We start from the raw sequence: 19360 nt of genomic DNA, 5'->3' as shown, positions 1-19360 counted from the left end.
TAGGCCTAGGACTTAAGAGGGTTAGTTGAGGAGGGTGATTTAATTTAAATGACTGGGATTTGTATAAATAGGAAAAATGCAGAATTTGGGAACTGGATTGGTATATATAGGAAAAAAAACAAATTTTTAAAAGTAATTTGTACTTTTCTTAGCTATACAAACCGAGTCCTTTACTATTGGAGATAGAAACAGCGGAAGCTGGAACATGGCCATTAAAACTCTTAACGAGAAGTAATTACTTACCGGTAGCTGGAAGGCAAACCCACCCCTCCTGACTCCCTAATAACCCACTTAGAAAGTATCCAGGACTTGTAAAGTAATTTGCAATTTTCTTAGCTATACAAACCGAGTCCTTTACTATTGGAGATAGAAATAGCAGAAGCTGGAACACACCAGTTAAAAATTTTAACGAGATGTAATAACCAGCAAGGTAATTACTTGCCAGTGGCGGGAAAGAATCCCCCCCTCCTGCTCATTGACAACCCACTTGGAAAGCAGCCCCGACTTATTTAGGGGTTGGTTTTGGCAGGCAAGTTTGAATAAAGGACTCAGGTTTGTATAGTTAAGAAAAATACAGATTACTTTAATGCTGAATTGCGCTGTATACCTGGTACATCACACTCCCCCTCGTAAGGAGTGTGGGAGAAAGACTCTTCCATACTGTACTTGCATACAGAATAGCCGCAAGCTGAATGGGGCCTTCAATACCTGCATCGAGACCAAGACCAGCTGACAAGGTTTCAAAGCTGTACCCCAGGAGAGGGGAAGATAAAAAGAACTCATGTATCATCCTGGCCTTGATCTGATGCAAATGGTCATGTGAAAGGCGCCAAGGTAGCTATTCCACTCGCTTTATGGCTACAACAGTTCCGAAGAAGAAAGCTGTCGGTCAAATTCAACAAGAAGACAACAGCCAACATTGTTTGATGTTACCCTGGCTGAGAAACCATGTCACAGAGAAATTCTATAAAAGGATGATAAGCCACTACTGTATTCAAATGAGGTTGAGAACTCTCGACCTGAGCTCCCTACAAGAAAGGAATCGCAGCTCTGTTCACGAAGTACAAGCGTAGTAAATCAGTCTAATGATTACTTCTCACCAGTATGCAATCAGACAGATGAGAATCAGAGACTACATGTAGATTGATCATGGATTTTGATCTGCAATAGTGGGTGTGCCGGAGGCAAGACTTCGTCTTCATGTGCCGGAGGCAAGACTTCGTCTTCATCTACCAAAATCGAGTATGTAACCGAGGGAAGCTGTCCGTAGAACTCTTCCACAACTACCTGCACTAAACAGGAGAAAAAGAGCTCTGACTTTAGTACAAATAGTGTGGAAGCAGTATTGGTGATGTCATTTTAAGTACTGAAGTCTTGCATCACTATAGGCAAGTGATGGGCTCCCCTCACTGGCTGTGGGCAAGGACTCCACATGCGCCTCATGCTAAACTTTGCCTCTCCTTGCAGGGAAGGCTTCAGCGTGTACCTTGACTGAATAGACACCCCTAGTGGTGTACGACAGAGCGTTTAAAAGCCAAACTGACTCTAGCATAGGAGTGATTGAAAAGTACAGTAGCTGGAAAACAGAGCCTATGAGCTGTTAGATCAAAGAATAACATGGAGCTGTGCAAATCATCTTAAGACCTATGGTGTCCTGCAAAATTAATGCTTGGACCTCCAGAAGGTCGGGGTGTAAAGGTCAAGCAGCCCAATGCTTCTGCTGGTTTGCCCAAGGCATGACAAGCAAACTCCCTACTCTCAGATGTAAAATGACAAATTCGTAGATAATTTGTATTTTTCCTAACTATACAAACCTTAGCTATTTAATATGGGTTATTACTTCGGCGTAGCTGAAATGACGAGCCATTAATTTCAACGAGGGTTTACTACCCCCCCCCCCACACACACACCTGTGATTGAGCTCCCTTTGCTTAGAGGTAGGACTTCACGGGGGACAGGGCTGGCGGGCAAGTTTGATTAAATAGGTAAGGTTTGTATAGTTAGGAAAAATACAAATTATCTACAAATTTGTCATTTGTTCCGTAACTGAAATACAAACCACGCTATTTAATATGGGTGACTCACCCCTTAGGAAGGGAGGTAAGTCCCTGCCATACTGGCTTTGGCTTTGCCCGGGGACTCCATATTTAAGTGCGTAAGTACTCAGGCCCCTGCACCTCGCTAGCATTGCTGTGCAACTTCTGCAGCCTACATAAGCTGTGTGTGAAGGTGAGAAGCGTGACTCGTCCTAGGAAGTTGACCTGGAGTTCTTCAGATGGAATTCTAGGCTAGGACTCTCCCAATACCACCTCGTCAGGGTATGGGGACGTGACAGTATTAAGCTTAATACTAGGAACACAAGGAAGCATGGTTTACCTGCAGTGTGAGGTCAGCTGTGCAGAAAACCCAGGATACTGCTTTCTCCAAGGGAGGAGAGGATGAAGAAGTGAATAAGGGCATTCATGCGGACTAAAACCGGGTAACAATGCCCTCAACCTTCTGCTACCTGTCCATTAAGGAGCCTGAGGTTAGACCAGCTGTTGTGCAGCCACCACAGGGCCGATAGAGAACATATCAAGTCTCCTGTGTGTCACGTCTTGCAGGTAGTGGGCTGTGAAGGTCGTCTGACGCTTCCACACCCCAGCTTGCAGGAGCTGCGTCACTGAATAGTTCTTCGGACAGGGTAAGGCTAACAAGAAACCTTGTGAGCAAGCTTCGAAGAGCAAGAACTCTAGAGAAGGATCTCCTAAAGGACAACGTCTAGAACCACAGCGAAGAAGCTTTAAGTTCCATGAAGATCAGGATGAAGGATCAGGACAAGGATGACAAGCAACCTTGTGAGAAGGAGCATGAGTGTTCTGGAGGAGGACCTCCTGAAGGATAATGCCTGAAGAAAAGATCCTTTACATCATAGGAGATCTAAAACTTCCCTGAAGTTCTATGAAGCTCAGGAAGAAGGATGCCAGAAATGTCAGTGATCCTCCTCCAAAAAAAAAGACCAAGACAAGGTTGCTTGTTGTTACTCCTCGGACCTCCTGAAGGGCTAAGCCTGGTGAGAATGTCCTAGAAGTAGTTGCAGGTCTAGAAGTTTCATGAAGTTCTTTACAGGTCAGAATGAAGAATGGCAAAGGCAACAGAGATCCTCTTACGAACAGAACAGATCTAGAGGACACCACAAAGGATGACTACTGGACGGCAGCTGAAAAACATCCTCGAAGTTGCTTACCTGATCTAGTAGGTCCCTGAAGATCTGGATGAAGGACCCCAGGGACATCAAAGATCTTGCTCCAAAGAGGATAGATTGGTAAAAATAACAAATTTGGAAATAATTTGTATTTTTCCTTACATACAAACCTGGAGCTATTTATTATGGTATTACTTTCGGCGCAGCTGAAAGACGAGCCATGATAATTTTAGTGAGGGATAACTACCCCATCCGCTAGTTAGCGGGTGGGGGGTAGGGTAGGCTGGCTACCCCGCTCGCTCACACCTCTCGGCTGAGTAACCACTTTGCTCTATGGCAGGACTTCTCGGGGGACAGGGTGACGGGCCAATTTGTATAAATAGCTCCAGGTTTGTATGTTAGGAAAAATACAAATTATTTCCAAATTTGTTATTTGTTCCGACACATACAAACCTTCGCTATTTATTAGGGTGATTTAATTTAAGGGGGGAGGAAGTCCTCAACAACTGGCCTTGGTCATGACCCGGGGTCCTCTCTATTTCGATCTGTGATCGATAGTAGAAGGGACCCTACCCTCGCTAAAATCAAGTGCCGATATGAGGTAATGCACTGATAACGGTCTGCAAAAGCTTGTGTGTGAGTGGAACTAAGTGTGGCTTGTCTTTAACATAGGAACTCGAATAGAGAACCTATTGATCTTAAAGACTTACCCAATACCCTCCCTCTAAAAGGTATTGGGGACGTAACAAAGTATTCTTCTATACTTAGGAGGCACAAGGGAAATGGGTCTTACCTGCAGCGAGGTAAGGTCAGCTATGCTGAGGCTTGCGGAGCTGTTTTCCCCAGAGGGAAGAAGGTGAAAGGAAGAAAGGAGCCAGACATTCTTACTCATTCACCCCAGACTAATCCGGTTAGCCTCAGCCCTTAGCCCTCTCCTACTTGTCCATCAAGGAGCCTGAGGTGTTTAGACCATTTGTTGTGCGACTACCACAGGACCAATCTTAAAGGTCTCCATGTTCTTGTGGGTTACGTCTTTGCAGGTAGTGGGCCGTGAAGGTCGATTGACGCTACCACATGCCAACTTAAAGTATCTGCACCACAGAGTAGTTTCTTGAACGCCAGGGACGTAGCAACGCCAGTGACTTTATGAGCTCTGGGTCTTAGGATGGAGGAGAGTCTAGATTAAGAGTAACCTCAATTGCCTTCCGATCCCAGAGGGGAAGGAAATCCTTGAGGTCCTCCTCTTGACCTTCCCCGTGTTGGTCAACAGTGCCGACACACAGGGGCGAGCTGGTATCGTTCTTTTAAGGTAACCCCTCAGACTCCTCACTAGGTAAAACCCCAGTTGATGGGTTTCCGGTTACCGAACGAAGACACTTTATTCAAAATGGGCTACACCTAGGATACAGCATACAGGTACTCGGATTTGAGTCTTGGCAATCCACTCAGGGACGCCACTGAGGATTACTTCTCCCTGTCTCCTAGGGTAGGAGAAATCAGAGGCTGGATCATACAACACACTAAATCTCTAGGCCAAAAGACCAAGTGAGTAGAAAAGGCATCTTCCGTGTAAGGAAGCGATCTTCTGCTGGGCCTACGGTTCGTAGAGGGGCCTCCAGAGACTGAAGGACCCGAACCGCGTTCCCAGGAGGAGGTCGAGATCCGACGGGGGACAAGTTATCTCCCACTTGCATAAGTAAAGGCATCGTTGGGAGAGAATCCCCTTCCACGACATCAGTCACCAAGGACCGAACACTTCGCCTGGAAGACCGACGCTGAAAAGTGTTTGAGGTGCGTAGACATTTTTTCCGTAACCTGATGTGAAAGGCCTCTCTGAGAGGGGTGGTGTAGGATCGTCCCAGGAGAGAAGTCGAAGCAAAGCTACGGCTTAGGAAAGTGTTAGCATGTGGCTGCTTGGAAGATCGTGCCGTGGAGGAAGATCCCTCGGAACTCCATCAGGAGCTGTAGAAGGTCCGGGAACCATTCTGCGGGTTGCCATAGCAAAGCTATTGGAGCTCTGTTAGGGGCTGCAGAAGGTCTGGGAACCATTCTGCGGGATGCCATAGCGAAGCTATTGGAGTCATTGATAAGATCCTGCTTATCCTGACTTGGCTGAGGACTTTTTCACCAGATCGAATGGGGGGGTGGGAAAAAACAAGGCACACCTCTAGGCCGCCCCAACGATCTTGGAATACATCTTGTTTGAGGGCCTGGGGAATGGTCGAGTGGGAGCCTGAAGATCAGGGCCGCTGCGAGCATAACCACAGTCGGGGACCCAACAAAGTTAAGACTTTATTAGATACAAGATGATTCCAAGACACTAGGAGCCCACTATCTGAGTGGTTTTGCAAGCACATTCCTATACCAGGAATGAAGCGAGCAGATGGGGCAACTAATTGTCCTCTGTCCACCTAAGGCTTCGTACTGCTAGATGGTTCTCTAAGAGAGGTGAATGCTGGTACCTTTCTGAATCGGGCCAACAGACGAGGATGGAATGGTATGGCATATGCCCCCCCTCTCTCTTTTGATGCATGATAGAGAGCTTCAGGTCCAGAGGGAAGACGAGAAGACAGGCATCTTTGCAGAAGCTCTCGTCTGCCACCCATCGTCCGCGGACTGTCCAGCGGTGAGGGGGGGGGAGTGCATAGCAATAAACACACCTCGAGATGATGCCGAAACGTGTAACTAATTGCATGTTCTTGCAACGAAGGGGAACAGCCTGTTCTCCCTCCAACTGCCACTAATCCAGTGTGGTTGGCCGAATAAGACCAATACCAAACAGTAAACCAGTTAATCAGTACAGCTTATGTTATAATAGTGAATCTCCATAGAGATCGCTTTCCGGACAAGAGACTGTACGGTAATCACCGAACGCCTCCAACCAAACCCAAGAGGGGATTGAGACGTATCTTCAATCTATTGTTGGGTGGGTAAAGAGCATAAGTCTACTACGGAGTAGTAACACCGAACCGTACGCATGACAAGCATACATGCGTAGTTCAACTTAAAAGTCGTATCCGGAACTGTTGGAGAGCGTTGGAAACGTTCGAAACGGAGGTTTCTCCTTCTTAAGACAAAAATCGTTCGTACTTCTCCGTCTCCGATCGGTAAACTAGCGTTTATATTAAATGTTCCCTACTAGGGTACAGATATGCTTATGAGAAGTTTCCAGCCAAAGCCTTTGTAGGAGACTAAGACTTCCGATCGGGGGAAAAGGAAAAAATGCCTATAAGGAGGCAGAAAGTAAATGCTGTATGTCTGGCTACAGAAAAGTAGCCAAGTAATGTACTGAATAACCTGGTTTCAGTAAGGGATATAAATATACAACTTAAAAGAACGGAGTTCTAATTGAAAGATGTATATAGCCCTTATTGGCAGAAAGATCGCTTGCACGCATATACTGTATGTACTTGTCCATTTGCGTTAGCGCATGCATATTCTCTGACTCCAGGAAACGTTTGCAACAAATCCCGTTGCGGGAATAATGTATGTGCCACGAATCGCAACATTATTGCCGAAAGAGTTTTGATCGTTGACAAACTAATATTTTCTTGAATGAGAACGAACATTTTCTCAAACAAAATACAGTATACAGTTATAGAAGTGATCATTTCCCCTTTGGTTTACTCCTCCTCTTTATGTGAGGGGCTAGCCAGTGTTCATTACACCGAACCGGATGTCTGTTTACCTGTGGGCGGGATTTGAAACGTTCGTAACGTAATGAAAACATGCCCACGCTGTTGCTATCGTTCTTTAACGTCAGCTAACAATGTTCCTTCGGGACTAATTGTTCGAAACAATAACCATCTAAGGATAGAATAAAATGTCTCGAAAGATTATCGTGCAAAACAGCAAGTCGTTATACCCAGGGTATAATGACGGGGGAGGTTGCCTCCATCAAACAGTAGAACCGAGTTTAAGACAATAACCTAGCAGTTTTGTCTTGGCTAGAGTGCATGCTCCGGGCAGGCTTACGGCCTTCATGAAGTTTTAACACCCATTGAAGTTTTGTAAAAACCTCTCAGGCACGAGTCTCCCGAAAAAGGGTGAAATCTCGTATGTGGGGGTTTGTTTCAAGAAGGCCAGACATAATTGCCATCGACCGCTTACTTAAAGGGGTTGCCATCGAACGCTTTCTCAATAGTGAGAAAACTACCGTCTAAATCAGGCAAGGCCTGCCAGGGGAAATGAACTGTAATGTCAAGAATTTTCCTTCCCCGCTCATTTCCATCTGCTAACCAAACCACTCGAAGTGGGAAGGTGGAGGAAAGATGACGGTGGTTCGTCCGAAAACAAAAGGATCGGTGCTGGCGAAACCAGACCAGCTAATATAGTAATCAGCTGGGAGTGTAGAGTGACGTATCAAGTCACACCTTTGGAAGACCTATCCCGTAGAGGGGGGGAGGTCGACCATAGAATTTTCAGAAAACTCTGGATCGCGTAAAGAGAGAGATTCGGATGAGAACCTAGGGTTTCAGAATCTATTTGTGAATTCCTTTCTCACGCCCTTAAGGGATGTTATGCTGAGAACCCGCAGGAACTCTGTCGCTGATTCCTGATGGAATTTCCAGGAATCGTGAAACGTGACCAGGACCCAAAGGAACTGTGTCATAGTTATCTGTAGAGATTCGTACACCCTTAGGCAGCAGGCATCCCTCTGTCATCAGAGTAAAACTCTTGATGACGATGGGCGCGCGAACAATTCACGGGACGAGAGTTCGAAAACTCTCATGAGAGTAAACCTCTTGTGCACTCGTGAACACTGTCATATAAGTATGGCTATAATCACAAGAACCCAAAGGTTCAGCGTGAACTGTGCTGTGAGACCCCGAAGGATCATAAGAGTTGTTCACGCACTTCAACCGATTGCGTGCACCTCGTTGTTCGCGCACGCCAAGTTGGTCGTACGTGCGAGCCAATATGGTCGTGCGCGCGCCCCAATACAGTCGTGCGCTCCAATCCGATTGTGTGCGCACGCCAATATGGTCGTGCGCCCCTATCCGATCGTGTGCGCTGCTCTTGCGCCGAACTGTTGGTAAGCGGAAGGGAGCTTGTGTGCGTGCCCTTCCCGATTGCGCGCATGAGGTTATTCGCGCACCTGGCACGCATAAGGTTGCTCGCGTGCATGGCACGCATAAGGTTGCTCGCGTGCATGGCGCGCAGTGTGTTGTTCGCGCGCATGAAGCGCCACAGGATGTTCGCACGCATAGCAAGCAACAGGATGTTCGCGCATATGGCGCACCAAAGGATGAACCTGCGAGCCATGACCGCCATTTTGCTTGTGCGCGCTAAAACGGTCGTGCGCACCAAGTCAGTCATACGCGCCAATTTGGTCGTGCACACGAGAGCTCTCAGGTTGGTGAGAGAACTCACTGCTACGCTCACCCAAGGGTTCACGATAGCTTGTGTTGTGTGAGCGCGAACGATCAACACAACGAGAGTTTGAAAACTCTCTGTCATAAAAACAATGACTCAGGTCACGAGAACCTAAAAGTTCAGCGCGAACTGTGTTGCGCGAACCCGAGGGGTCAGCGCAACGAGAAACAGAAGTTTCTCTGTCACTAAACACCGAAGTGTCGGAGTGACTAAAGTTACGAGAGCCCAAGGGTTCTGCGTAACTAATATTACGAGACCCCGAAGGTCAGCGTATCGAGAAATCGAAGTTTTCCCTGTCACAAAACACCGAAGTGTCAGTGATTAAGTTACGAGAGCCCTAGGGTTCAACGTAACTGATGTTACGAGACCCCAAAGGGTCAGCGTAACGAGAAACCGCAGTTTCCCTGTAACAACACACCGGAGTGTTAGAGTGACTAAAGTTACGAGAGCCCAAGGGTTCTACGAAACCCCGAAGGGTCAGCGCAACAAGAAACCGAAGTCTCCCTGTCACAAAACACCAAAGTGTCAGTGACTAAAGTTACGAGACCCCGAGGGTTCTGCATAACTAATGTTACGAGACCCTGAAGAATCAGCGTAACGAGGAACTGAGGTTCCTCTGTCACGAGACCCCGAAAGGTCAGCGTGATTGATGGCACAAGTTCCCGAAGACTCAACGTTACCATCGTTACGAGAGACCAAAGGTTCAGCGTAACTGAAACCCGAAGATTTCGAGCGGAGTCCCGAAGGACTCCTACTATCATGAAACCCCGCAGGATCAACATGACGAAGGTTCAAGATAACACCTCCGCATAAGAGGTTTGTTCTCCCGAAAAAGAATGTCGCTTAAGAGAAGGCTCTCGCTCCGCCCCTGAAGGAGAACCATAAGCGTAACGGGGGACTGCCGATGCCCAGAGGCGGTCTTCTCTCGAGGACGAGAGACTCGTTCCCCTGAAGGGCTAACCTGCTTCGGAGAAAGCTCAGACACCGCCCCTGGTGGATCAGCAAGCTCCTACAAGTTATTTCTCGCGAACGAAAGGGAAGTTCTCCCAAAGGAGATCGCCTAAGACAAGCTTTCTCCCAGCTCTTTGGGAATAAAGTGTAGGCGTAAAATATCTCTCTCACGAACGAGGGAGAAGTCTTCCCGAAAGAGGACATCGCTAAAGACAAGCTTTCTCCCGGCTCTATGGGAAAAAAGCAGAGGCTTAATAATGATGTTCTTAGAGTAAAGGTGGCCCACTTTGCCTGGTAGACCACTGCCGATGATCGCCTCAGGTAGCCTGACATCCTTGCTGCCGTCTCCGACGAATAGCCTTCTTTCCTCAGGAGACGCTCGATAACCTCCACGCGTGAAGGCGGAGGGACCGAGGGTTCTCGTGGAATCTTTGAAAATGTGGTTGCCGGAGAAGGTCTGGCCTGTCCGGAAGGGGCCAAGGTGGAAGTTGTGCCAGTTCTTTTAGATCCACGAACCATTCTCTCTCCGGCCACCAGGGCGCTACCAAAGTCATCCACAGGTTGTCTGCCCTCCTTACTCTGTTGAGGACCTGTCTGAGCATCCCGAAGGGGGGGAAGGCGTAAACGTCGAGGTTGTCCCAAGGGTGCTGGAAGGCGTCCTCGAACGCCGCTCTTGGGTCTGGCACAGGAGAACAAAACACGGGGAGCTGTGCGTTCAACCTCGTTGCGAAGAGGTCCATCACTGGCGATCCCCATTTTTGAATTATGGTTTTGCTACTTCTGGGTGCAGGGACCATTCGGATCCCACTACTTGTCCCATCCTGCTGAGGCCGTCGGCTAGGATGTTCCTTTTTCCCGGAATGAACCTTGCTGAGATTCTGATCTGTTTTACTTCGGCCCATTCCAGAAGTTCCAACGTGAGGACAACAACTCCTTCGATTTTAGTCCTTGTTTCTTTATGTAGGCCACCACCGTGGCGTTGTCGCACATCAGAGCCACGGTGTTTCCCCGGAGTAGATGGACGAACTCCAGGCACGCCCTTCGCATTGCCCACATCTCTAGCACGTTTATGTGCTGGGCCTTCTCCTCGTCCGTCCAGCTCCCTCTTGCTGACCTTCCGAGGAGATGGGCACCCAACCCCTCCTTTGATGCGTCCGTGAACAGGAGCATCTCCGGAGGGTCGGCTGCGAAGGGCATTCCCTTGAGGGGGTTCGACCTGCTGCACCACCACTCTGGGACCTCCTTCGTCTCCGGGAAAGCCGGAATCACCTCGTGGGGGGAGTCCCTCTGGTTCCAGCTCTCCTTCAGATTCCACTGGACCTCCCTGAGCTTCAGCCTGCCCTGGGGGAGCAGTTTCTCTAACGACACAAGGTGGCCTATCAGCCTCTGGCAGTCCTTCGCTCTCCTGGGCTGGCCCGACAGGAAGGGACGGAGGACCTGGTCTAAGTTGTCTAGTCTCTCCGCGGAGGGGAAGGCTCTCGCCAACCGGGAGTCCAGGACCATTCCGAGGTAGGTCATCCTGGTGGAGGGTATCAACTGGGACTTCTTCAGGTTGATGATGATACCCAGGACGTTGCAGAACCGCAAAAGCTTCGTGCCTTGCTCCCTCAGTACTTCCTTTGAGGCTGAAAGTAACAACCAGTCGTCCAGGTACCGAATTAGGCGAATGCCCTGTTCGTGTGCCCAGGCTGAGACCGTCGTGAAGACCTGAGGGGCTGTGGACCGCAACGTTTGGGTACCCCATTTTACCCGTAGGTACTTCCTGCTGGAGGGGTGAACTGGAATTTGGAAGTAGGCGTCCTTGAGATTTAGTGACATCATGAAGTCCCCTTCCCTCAAGGACGCTAAGACCGACTTCAGAGAGTCCATCTTTAAGTCGGTCTTGCACACGAACTTGTTGAGGGCTGAGAGGTCTATGACCAGTCTCCAGCCCCCTGTCGCTTTCTCCACCAGGAAAAGCCTGCGGTGGAACCCCGGACCTGGGTCCTTGACTGGTTCTATCACTCCTTTCGCCAGCATCGCTGAGACTTCCTCCTGCAGGGCTGTCTTTTTCAAGGGGTCCTTGGGGGCTAGCCACTCTGCCCGCTGATCTGGCAGGAAGGGTAACCTGTACCCTTCCTTCAGGACTGCCACGGTCCACGGGTCTGCTCCATGGTCTTTCCATGCTTGCCATGAGTGTTTGAGGCATCCCCCCACCTGAGGTTTCAGCAGGAGTAGGGGGCCTTCCTCCCTATCTCCTCCTAGAGGCGCGGCCTGAACGCCCTCTTCTGGATGCTGCGTAGGAAGGTCTATAGGAGGATTGAGCTGAGGCTGCTCCCCTACGGGAGGGCTGAGAGGACTGTGACCAGGCCGTAGTAGGGGTGTCTCTCCTGGACTGGCTAGGTGAAGCCCGAGGAGGGAGAGGAACATCGGAGGTAGACCTTCTGTGTGCAGGTCTCCTCACTGGAGGGGGTCTGGAATCGCCCGGATCCTGATCCTTGAGTTTCCTGACCCTTTCAATTGACTCCTCAGCTGCCTTCAGGGGGAAAATCGAGTCGTCCCACACGGTTAGGCTTCTCAGGGACCTCGCTTCTCTGTCAGGAAGCCGTCTAGTAATCTTGTTAAGGACCGTGTCCCTCCTCCGTAGGACCCAGTTGGCGGCCTGCACTAGGGACTGGTAAGACAGGAACTTCAGGGCCTCACCTCCCGAGCTAATCAACTCCTTGAGTAAGGCCTGATTCTCTGGAACCGTGAGGTCGTACGAGGCCTGGACGCCCACTAGGGTGGAGGCCCACCAATCCAGCCACGAGGAGACGTTCACGAGGTCCTTCGCTATTTCCTCCATCATGGTGACTTCTGATGGAGAAAAGCAGATTGGTGCTGTAGAGGCCCTCTCTTCCGCCGCTCCCTGGCCTAAAACGGCGAGTGCAGGCTCCAGTGTACAGACGCCTGCACGATGGCCCTCCGGGAGGTAAAACTTGCTCTGGGACTTCAGGCCCTGGAGCAGTTTGGAGGAACTCTGGTTCTTGGGAGCCTCGGCGTGGTTAGCCACAATCTTGTCCACGTGGGCTCTACCTAGCTTCACATCCCTGGCTAACGGTAGTGCTAGGGAGGGTCTCTGCTGGACGGGGGCATCCACAAGTCTGTTGAGACTGGATCGCCAGAATTCCTCGGAGGAGGGCTCGGGCTCGTTCAGCCTGTGGTGTCTCCGAATGAGCCCTATCACCCTTCGATAGGCTGACACCTCCTCTGCTGAACCCTCCCCTTGGTTGTCCCAGCTCCCCCGTAGGACGTACTGATGCTTGAGACAGCACTCTCCATCTCCTGGGGTTCTGGCCGAAGGACGGGCATAGCCGTCGGGACGGAGGCATCCGTCCTCGGTCTATCCTTCCTCACGGAGGTCCATGTATCTGCGGGTCTGCTCGACGAGGGGAGCCGTATCTCACGATCCTGACGGCTCAGGGGCGCCTTGGAGGTCAGGACGCGGCTGCCAGACCGAAGGGGCGACTCTCTCCGCTGGGCGGAAGGAGTCGGAACCTTCGCGGACTTATGCCTATCTGCTGGGACCTGGAATGACGACTCCCTCCGTCGGTCGAATCTGCCACCGGACGAGTATCTCTCCGGAGAATGGGCTCTAGGGCGCCAACTTGAAGAGCCCGGAACTGCTGCCAACTCTAAAAGTCTGCTGCGAGGGATGACTACCCACTCTTCCTCCGGGGAGTCACTTCTTCTCCATTTCCTTCTGGGGGATCCGGAATGCCTACTCACGTGGCGAGACCTGGAGCGGGAGCGAGAACGGGAGTGTCTCCTGCGGGACTTCTCCCGACGTCTTCTGAGTTTCCTTCGGGCTTCGTCCTCCGAGGAGCAGGAAACCGCCTCGACTGAAGAGCCCGACGACTTGTAGACTCGTTTAGGCGGGACCGACTCACGCGATGACGTAGGAGGGTTCCCTCGACGCTCGATGGACGACGGGGCCTGCAAGAAGACGTCCGGAAACTAAGCAGATGGCGCTGGAGGGGAGCGTGGACGCTCTTCAGTGGGGGACCAGGTACCGAAGCCTTCTTCCATTCTCCGCGGGGACCTGAAGGGCGTCTTCAAGGGTACCCACGCGAGGGGGTCTGATGGCGGCGAGTGTTCTTTCTTGGCGGCACCCTCAGCTGCAGATGTTCCTGAAAAACAAGCCCAAGAGGCTGGAGAAGAGTTAGGAACATTTTTCCCCCACATAGGGTCATTCGAGAGACGTGCCCTGCTTGCACCAGGACGTCGTCCCCCACACACACTCCCATCCCTCCCTCAGGCCCCTCACTTGCCTGGAAAGACGCCACAACCCCACTATCCTGCAGATCAGACTCCTGGGAAGGGCCACGGGCCTCTTCCCTGCAACGGACTTACCTCATCCCCTACTCTGGGTAGGGGAGGGTGGCAGGGAAGCTCGGTCCGATGACACGCCCGGCGAAGCAAGGGGAGAAGAGATGCTCGACTTCTTAGGTGACTTCTTCGTCGCCTTCTTCTTCTTGGTGCTGTAACGCACCCACTGCACCTCGTTCCAGGACACGCACTCCGGACACGTGGTGGTAGGGGAACACACACTGCCCCTACACGACAAACACAAGGAGTGCGGGTCTATTTCAGGTTACGACGGGAACGCACCACACGATTTACCAGCCATAGGCCAAGGACAACGGAGGGGATGTTCCATGACGCAGTATAAAGCACCACGAGACACAAGAACGCACAGGGAAAGCAAAGGGAAGAGCACAAAGGAACCACGTGGGAACCGCGTGAGACACAAAGGGGTCGGGGACACAAAGAGTCACACTGGGATTAGGGAGAGCAGCGAGATGATATCGCGACACGACCAGAGAACTTACTGGAGGTCGAGACCTGAGCAAGCATGCTCTCTGACCCGGGGTTAGCCTCAGGGCGCGTATCACTCCGCCTGAGGTTATCCCCCATAGAAAACGGGTATAGGGTAAACTACACAAAACTCTGGTCGGATGGGAGGAGATCCCAGATACTCCTAAGAAAGTAGTTAGAGTTAAGTACTCCGTGATGGAACAAATGATTATTTAACAATTTTGAGATATGTAAAAGGCCACAGAACCTAACAAACCCACATAACCTAACCTAGTAGTTACCAGATTACAGACCTAGCCAGGGCAAGGCCCCCCAGACCCCCATTTCTAGGTCACAGACCTTGGGGGGCAAGGCCACAGGACATCCCTTCCCAGGTTACAAACTTTCCCAAGTCAAGGACCTAGTGGGAGGGGCAAGACCCAGACCCCCTTCCCAGGTCAAGGACCTAGCCACCCCCCCCATCCCAGGTCACAAACTAAAAGTAATTCGCAAATAAATTTGTACATTATGAAAAAGTAAATCACAAATAAATCCTTACCAGAATCACACTTGGGACACAACACTTTTAGGTAGCACTGAATATTCACACAAAAACCTATTTAACACTTCTGGAGTTCCATGGTAATGTCCATGAAATCGGCCAATAACGTCAAAATATGAAGGGGGAACAACCACTGCACATTTGCACAACAGAATCCATGACAGTCAACTGACAAGCACTGCTTTCAGAAGGACGTATGAATTCCAAAATCGCAGTTAATTGAATAATCTTGAAACAAAACAACCAATCATGTTTCAGCATTTTTACTGTACATATACATCATAAACAAAACAAAAAAAAGGCGATCAGACATTTTTACCCATAATGCATTAAAAAAAAAAAAATACCATGGCAATGTAAATACATCCTTTGGATAATAGTTACGAACAATATTTATCAACAAATATTTCCGTAACCTTTAATTTGCGGAAGATTCAAGTAACTTTTTTGTATGAATCATCTAAAAAATATATGATAACAAATAAAGAAATAATAGAAATACACATTTGGTTGAAACAATAATAATACCAATAGATCAAACAAGGAAGACAAGCAACCTTGATAGCATGCCCTGAGGAGCAGAAGAGGTCTGGAAAAAGACCTCCCGAAAGGTAAAGCTTGGAGCTGCAGCTGAGAAGGTCCTCGTGAAGAGAAGGACTTGGAAGTTGACGTCAGTCTAGTACTCCAAGAAGGGCATCATCATGATCCTGAAGCGTCCGGGGGCACGTCCCTGGGCAGGAGTGACCGCTAACGCTGCACCTGTAGAGACTACACTTCTCACGAAACCATGCAGAGAAACGTAAAAAATACCAAAGGAACTCTCTGGGTCGGTCAGCCTGTACTTCAGGATTTTCTTTTCAATTCACCACGTAGCAACATCAAACTGGGAGAGAAAAAAAAAAAAAAAACTCCCAACCTCAATGTTCGTGAAAAATTAATATCATTCCTCTTTTCTGACCGGCCTCCTGAGGAAGCCGATACAAAACAAGAAAGGGGAAGAGTTGCAAGCAGTCTCAAGTACCACTAAGGAAAAGGGAACCAGACTCTCCTAGAAATACTTCCCTTTGAAGGATGACCTCCCGGCCCTGGTGATCACCAGGAAGATAATCAAGGAACCATCAACACACAAAAGTGTTACCTAAAAGTCCTAAACTCCAGTCAAATCCACATGATGAGTATTGTGATCACACACACACATACTCAAGGCTGAAAAGAAAGAAATTTTAAAGAAAATTTCCAAAGCAAAAACTGCCAAAGTTTCCAGCAAAGAGGAACAAGTGTACTCTCTGACAGCTGAAATACAATTGAGGTTACAGCGAGTTACTGGGAAGGCGTTGCCTCCCCATGACCGTTAGCATAACTACCTACCAGTTCTTTACATGCCATTAAAAGCTTTATCTGCCATATTCCAGTTTTTCTTTTATCCTTTCCCTATAGTAAAGAACGATGGTTTGTATTCGTGTAGAAAACAAATTTCGCTTAAGGGCACAATAGTATTCGATGGAGCCTAAAACATAAGTGACAAGACTTTGACAGATAAGTGGGCGGGGCTCCTCGCCATCTCTCCCACCTGTCGCATAACTGCTTGTTAAACGATTCAAGGACATCCAGCTTTGCGACTTCTTACCTAAAGACTCAGGTTAATATACACATAAGAATAAATACAGCCCCAAGATTGTATAACAAGCTCTCACTATACATCAGGACAGCAGATATTAAGTATTTCAAGAAGATATTGAATACTTTCTTCTTTACAAAGTCCTACGATAATATGGACTTGATAACGCACATTACTCTGTATGATACTATAATTACTCAAGAATGTATATGGCAAACAAATCTTGTAGGTCCTGCTTGGCAAAAGGCTTTGCCATGTGTGACAGGACCAGGAAAACAGCCCTTAAAGTGGATTAATTAAGTACTTGCACACAGTATTATTTCCCATACTAAGCAATTGATTTTCCAACCACTAACATTCAATATCAGTTACTGGATTGAAAAAAATGACACTAGCAATTGAATTTTTTAGGGACTGATTCTGCAGATTTAGTTTATCATCAATTTCCCAAATTCTATATCATTTAATAGTAACATCTCTATACTGGACAAAACTTGAACTGTAGACATTATGACTGAAAAATGCCATCTAAAGCCCTTTCTATACAATATAGGTGTTTTTGCATTCAAATTTAACACCAAAATTCAACATATAATGAAAACAGATAATGGTACTAACCAGATTCTTTGGCAGTTACCACAATAAAATTATCAATAGAAAGCAGCTTATAAAAGGAAAGTGCAAAATTAGGCTAAATTTATATTAGGTATATCCTAGATGGCTACAGTATTCTAATTATTGAAAAAAAATAAGTCATTTCAGGTTCAAGATCAAAGTTGAAGCATAGTTTTTCTAATGGTATTATAATACGATGAAATTTAAAAATGTTTGCACAAAAAAACAAAGCAACTGTCTTAAAACAAATTTCATGTTTTTCTACTAGGCAATCAGAATATCGTACAAATATAAAAGACACAATTTTCTAGGGTACTTTTAGTAAGCACAGCCAATTTTTGGTATTAAGCAAGCAATTCTCTAAATTCCCCATTAAAATAAAAAAAAATTCAGACAATTATAATTGATTTATGAGACTACTTCTAATAATTTTAATACATTTGTATCACATTATTATATTACTTTTGTAAGACATGTTATAATCAAATAACTCCACAGCACTGGGTTGTCTTAAGATCAGGGAAGGTATATGACATCGGAAAACTGGCAAACAATAAGTAGTGTTGCTTTGGTCTATGTATGTAATACGAATATCCCCTAATCTGCAGTGCCATGAGGCACCAGGGTTTTTCACTAGGATCTGTCATAAATTTTGTAGACGTAGGTGTAAAGAATGAAGGGATTCAAAACTTGTTATAAAAATGAGACAATAAAGTGTAAATACTGTCTTAAACTTGCATTTAAAACAATAAATTGCATCTACCTGTGGCTGGGCTATGAGAAGTAGGATGACACAAAATTAATGTCTTCTAAACATACCAATCAGATTGATCTACACGGTAACAGTAAAATCAGGGGTGTAAGTATAAAGATGGCCAGCTAAGAATACGGCAGTATAAGGGGGTTGCAGGGAGCATTAACCCTCGTTGGGTAAGTAGGTACGGACACGGCTATTACGATAGGTTAGGTGTGGAAGTATGGGTTAGCTGGTGTTTTTGGGTAGAGGTTTTGCAGAAAAACGGACATAATTTCTGTGGTACATCGGCTATGTCTTAATGACTCGAAAATGGGAAGAAAATTCTCATTATGCATGCGTTAGGAACTGGCTGCTATACAAAGGTTCATGAAATCGTGAGAAATATATATCTCATGCCAATCAGTTAACATTAAACCCAACCATGGGGCAGCAGGTATCTCTTTCCTAACCAAACCTTTTTCCAGTAGCGCTTACTATTCGGAAAGTTATTTATGCTAATTTCAGTTGATTGGAAAGTTATTTATGCTAACTTCAGTTGAGATTTGCAACCACCCCTGACAAGATTCAATTTAAATGACAGGCAGAAAACAAGCTTTCACTCACCTGATATTTTGGTGCATTGTTTAGTAAAGGATAATTTCCTTGGGAATCACCATTGTGTAATAAATGATTGTCTACGAGGTTCCAGCCCCACGAATTTTCGTCTGACCCTAATAACGCCACATAACCAGGGCACTGAACAGCAGCGTCTTTTGTCGCAATGCCAATCACGGCCACCGTACCCAAAGGACCTTCCCAAACCACCTCCCAGGCATGTCTCCCTGATCTGAACCCAATTTTCCCTCTAGCACCATCAGTACTTTGTGCAACGGGATTTCTATGTAAAGTGAACCCGTTGGGCTTAACATATATGTTTCTAGAGCAATCATTCGGATTCCACGCGTGATAAAACGCTCTCAATTTCGCTTTGTAGGTAGGAACAGATGCCAAAAGGTCCGATTTGAGAGCTTCTTCCGCCAGCTTTCTGACGCAGTGCAGCCGCCACACATCATTGTTTTCGTCATTGAGGTATCTATACCAAGCTTTACACACTAAAGAACAGTTTCGTAGGTCGTAAACGTCTAAATATGAGAATATGACTTCTAAAACATGATCTGGCAAAATGCACCAATTCACCATTTTGCCGGCTGTGACAACACTGGCAGAATTATAGACGAGTGAGAACAATACAGAAGATCGGCAGTATAAGGGATAGAAGTGTGTATAGAGGGCACCACCAATCAATAACAAAAAACATTTGAATAACAATCACTGTTGTCAACATATCATAGAGACAAGCAAAATCAACTGCCCCCTTTATATACCGACTTAACGTCAATGTACTGTAAAGTAATTACGTACCCAATGTGTTGCACAGAAGATGAGGAATGAATCACCAATCACATCCCCATACGGGAATTTAAAAATATGACTTAGCAAAAA

The 19360-nt window shown here is 47.5% G+C and overlaps 1 protein-coding gene across 1 annotated transcript in view; it reads right to left on the bottom strand.

The window, feature by feature from the left end:
• Fsn (F-box synaptic protein) overlaps positions 1 to 19079 on the bottom strand; it is a 100850-nt gene extending 81771 nt beyond the window's left edge. The window contains exon 1 of the mRNA XM_068392321.1: positions 18482 to 19079. Coding sequence (XP_068248422.1) covers positions 18482 to 19057 — 576 coding nt within the window. The 5' untranslated portion in view covers positions 19058 to 19079. The remainder of the gene's footprint in view (positions 1 to 18481) is intronic.
• Positions 19080 to 19360: the final 281 nt, after the last annotated feature.

This window comes from Palaemon carinicauda, chromosome 18, assembly GCF_036898095.1.
Source record: "Palaemon carinicauda isolate YSFRI2023 chromosome 18, ASM3689809v2, whole genome shotgun sequence".
Taxonomy (NCBI): domain Eukaryota; kingdom Metazoa; phylum Arthropoda; class Malacostraca; order Decapoda; family Palaemonidae; genus Palaemon; species Palaemon carinicauda.
Note: the sequence above shows the minus strand (reverse complement) of the source record. Positions and strands in the feature narration are given on the sequence as shown.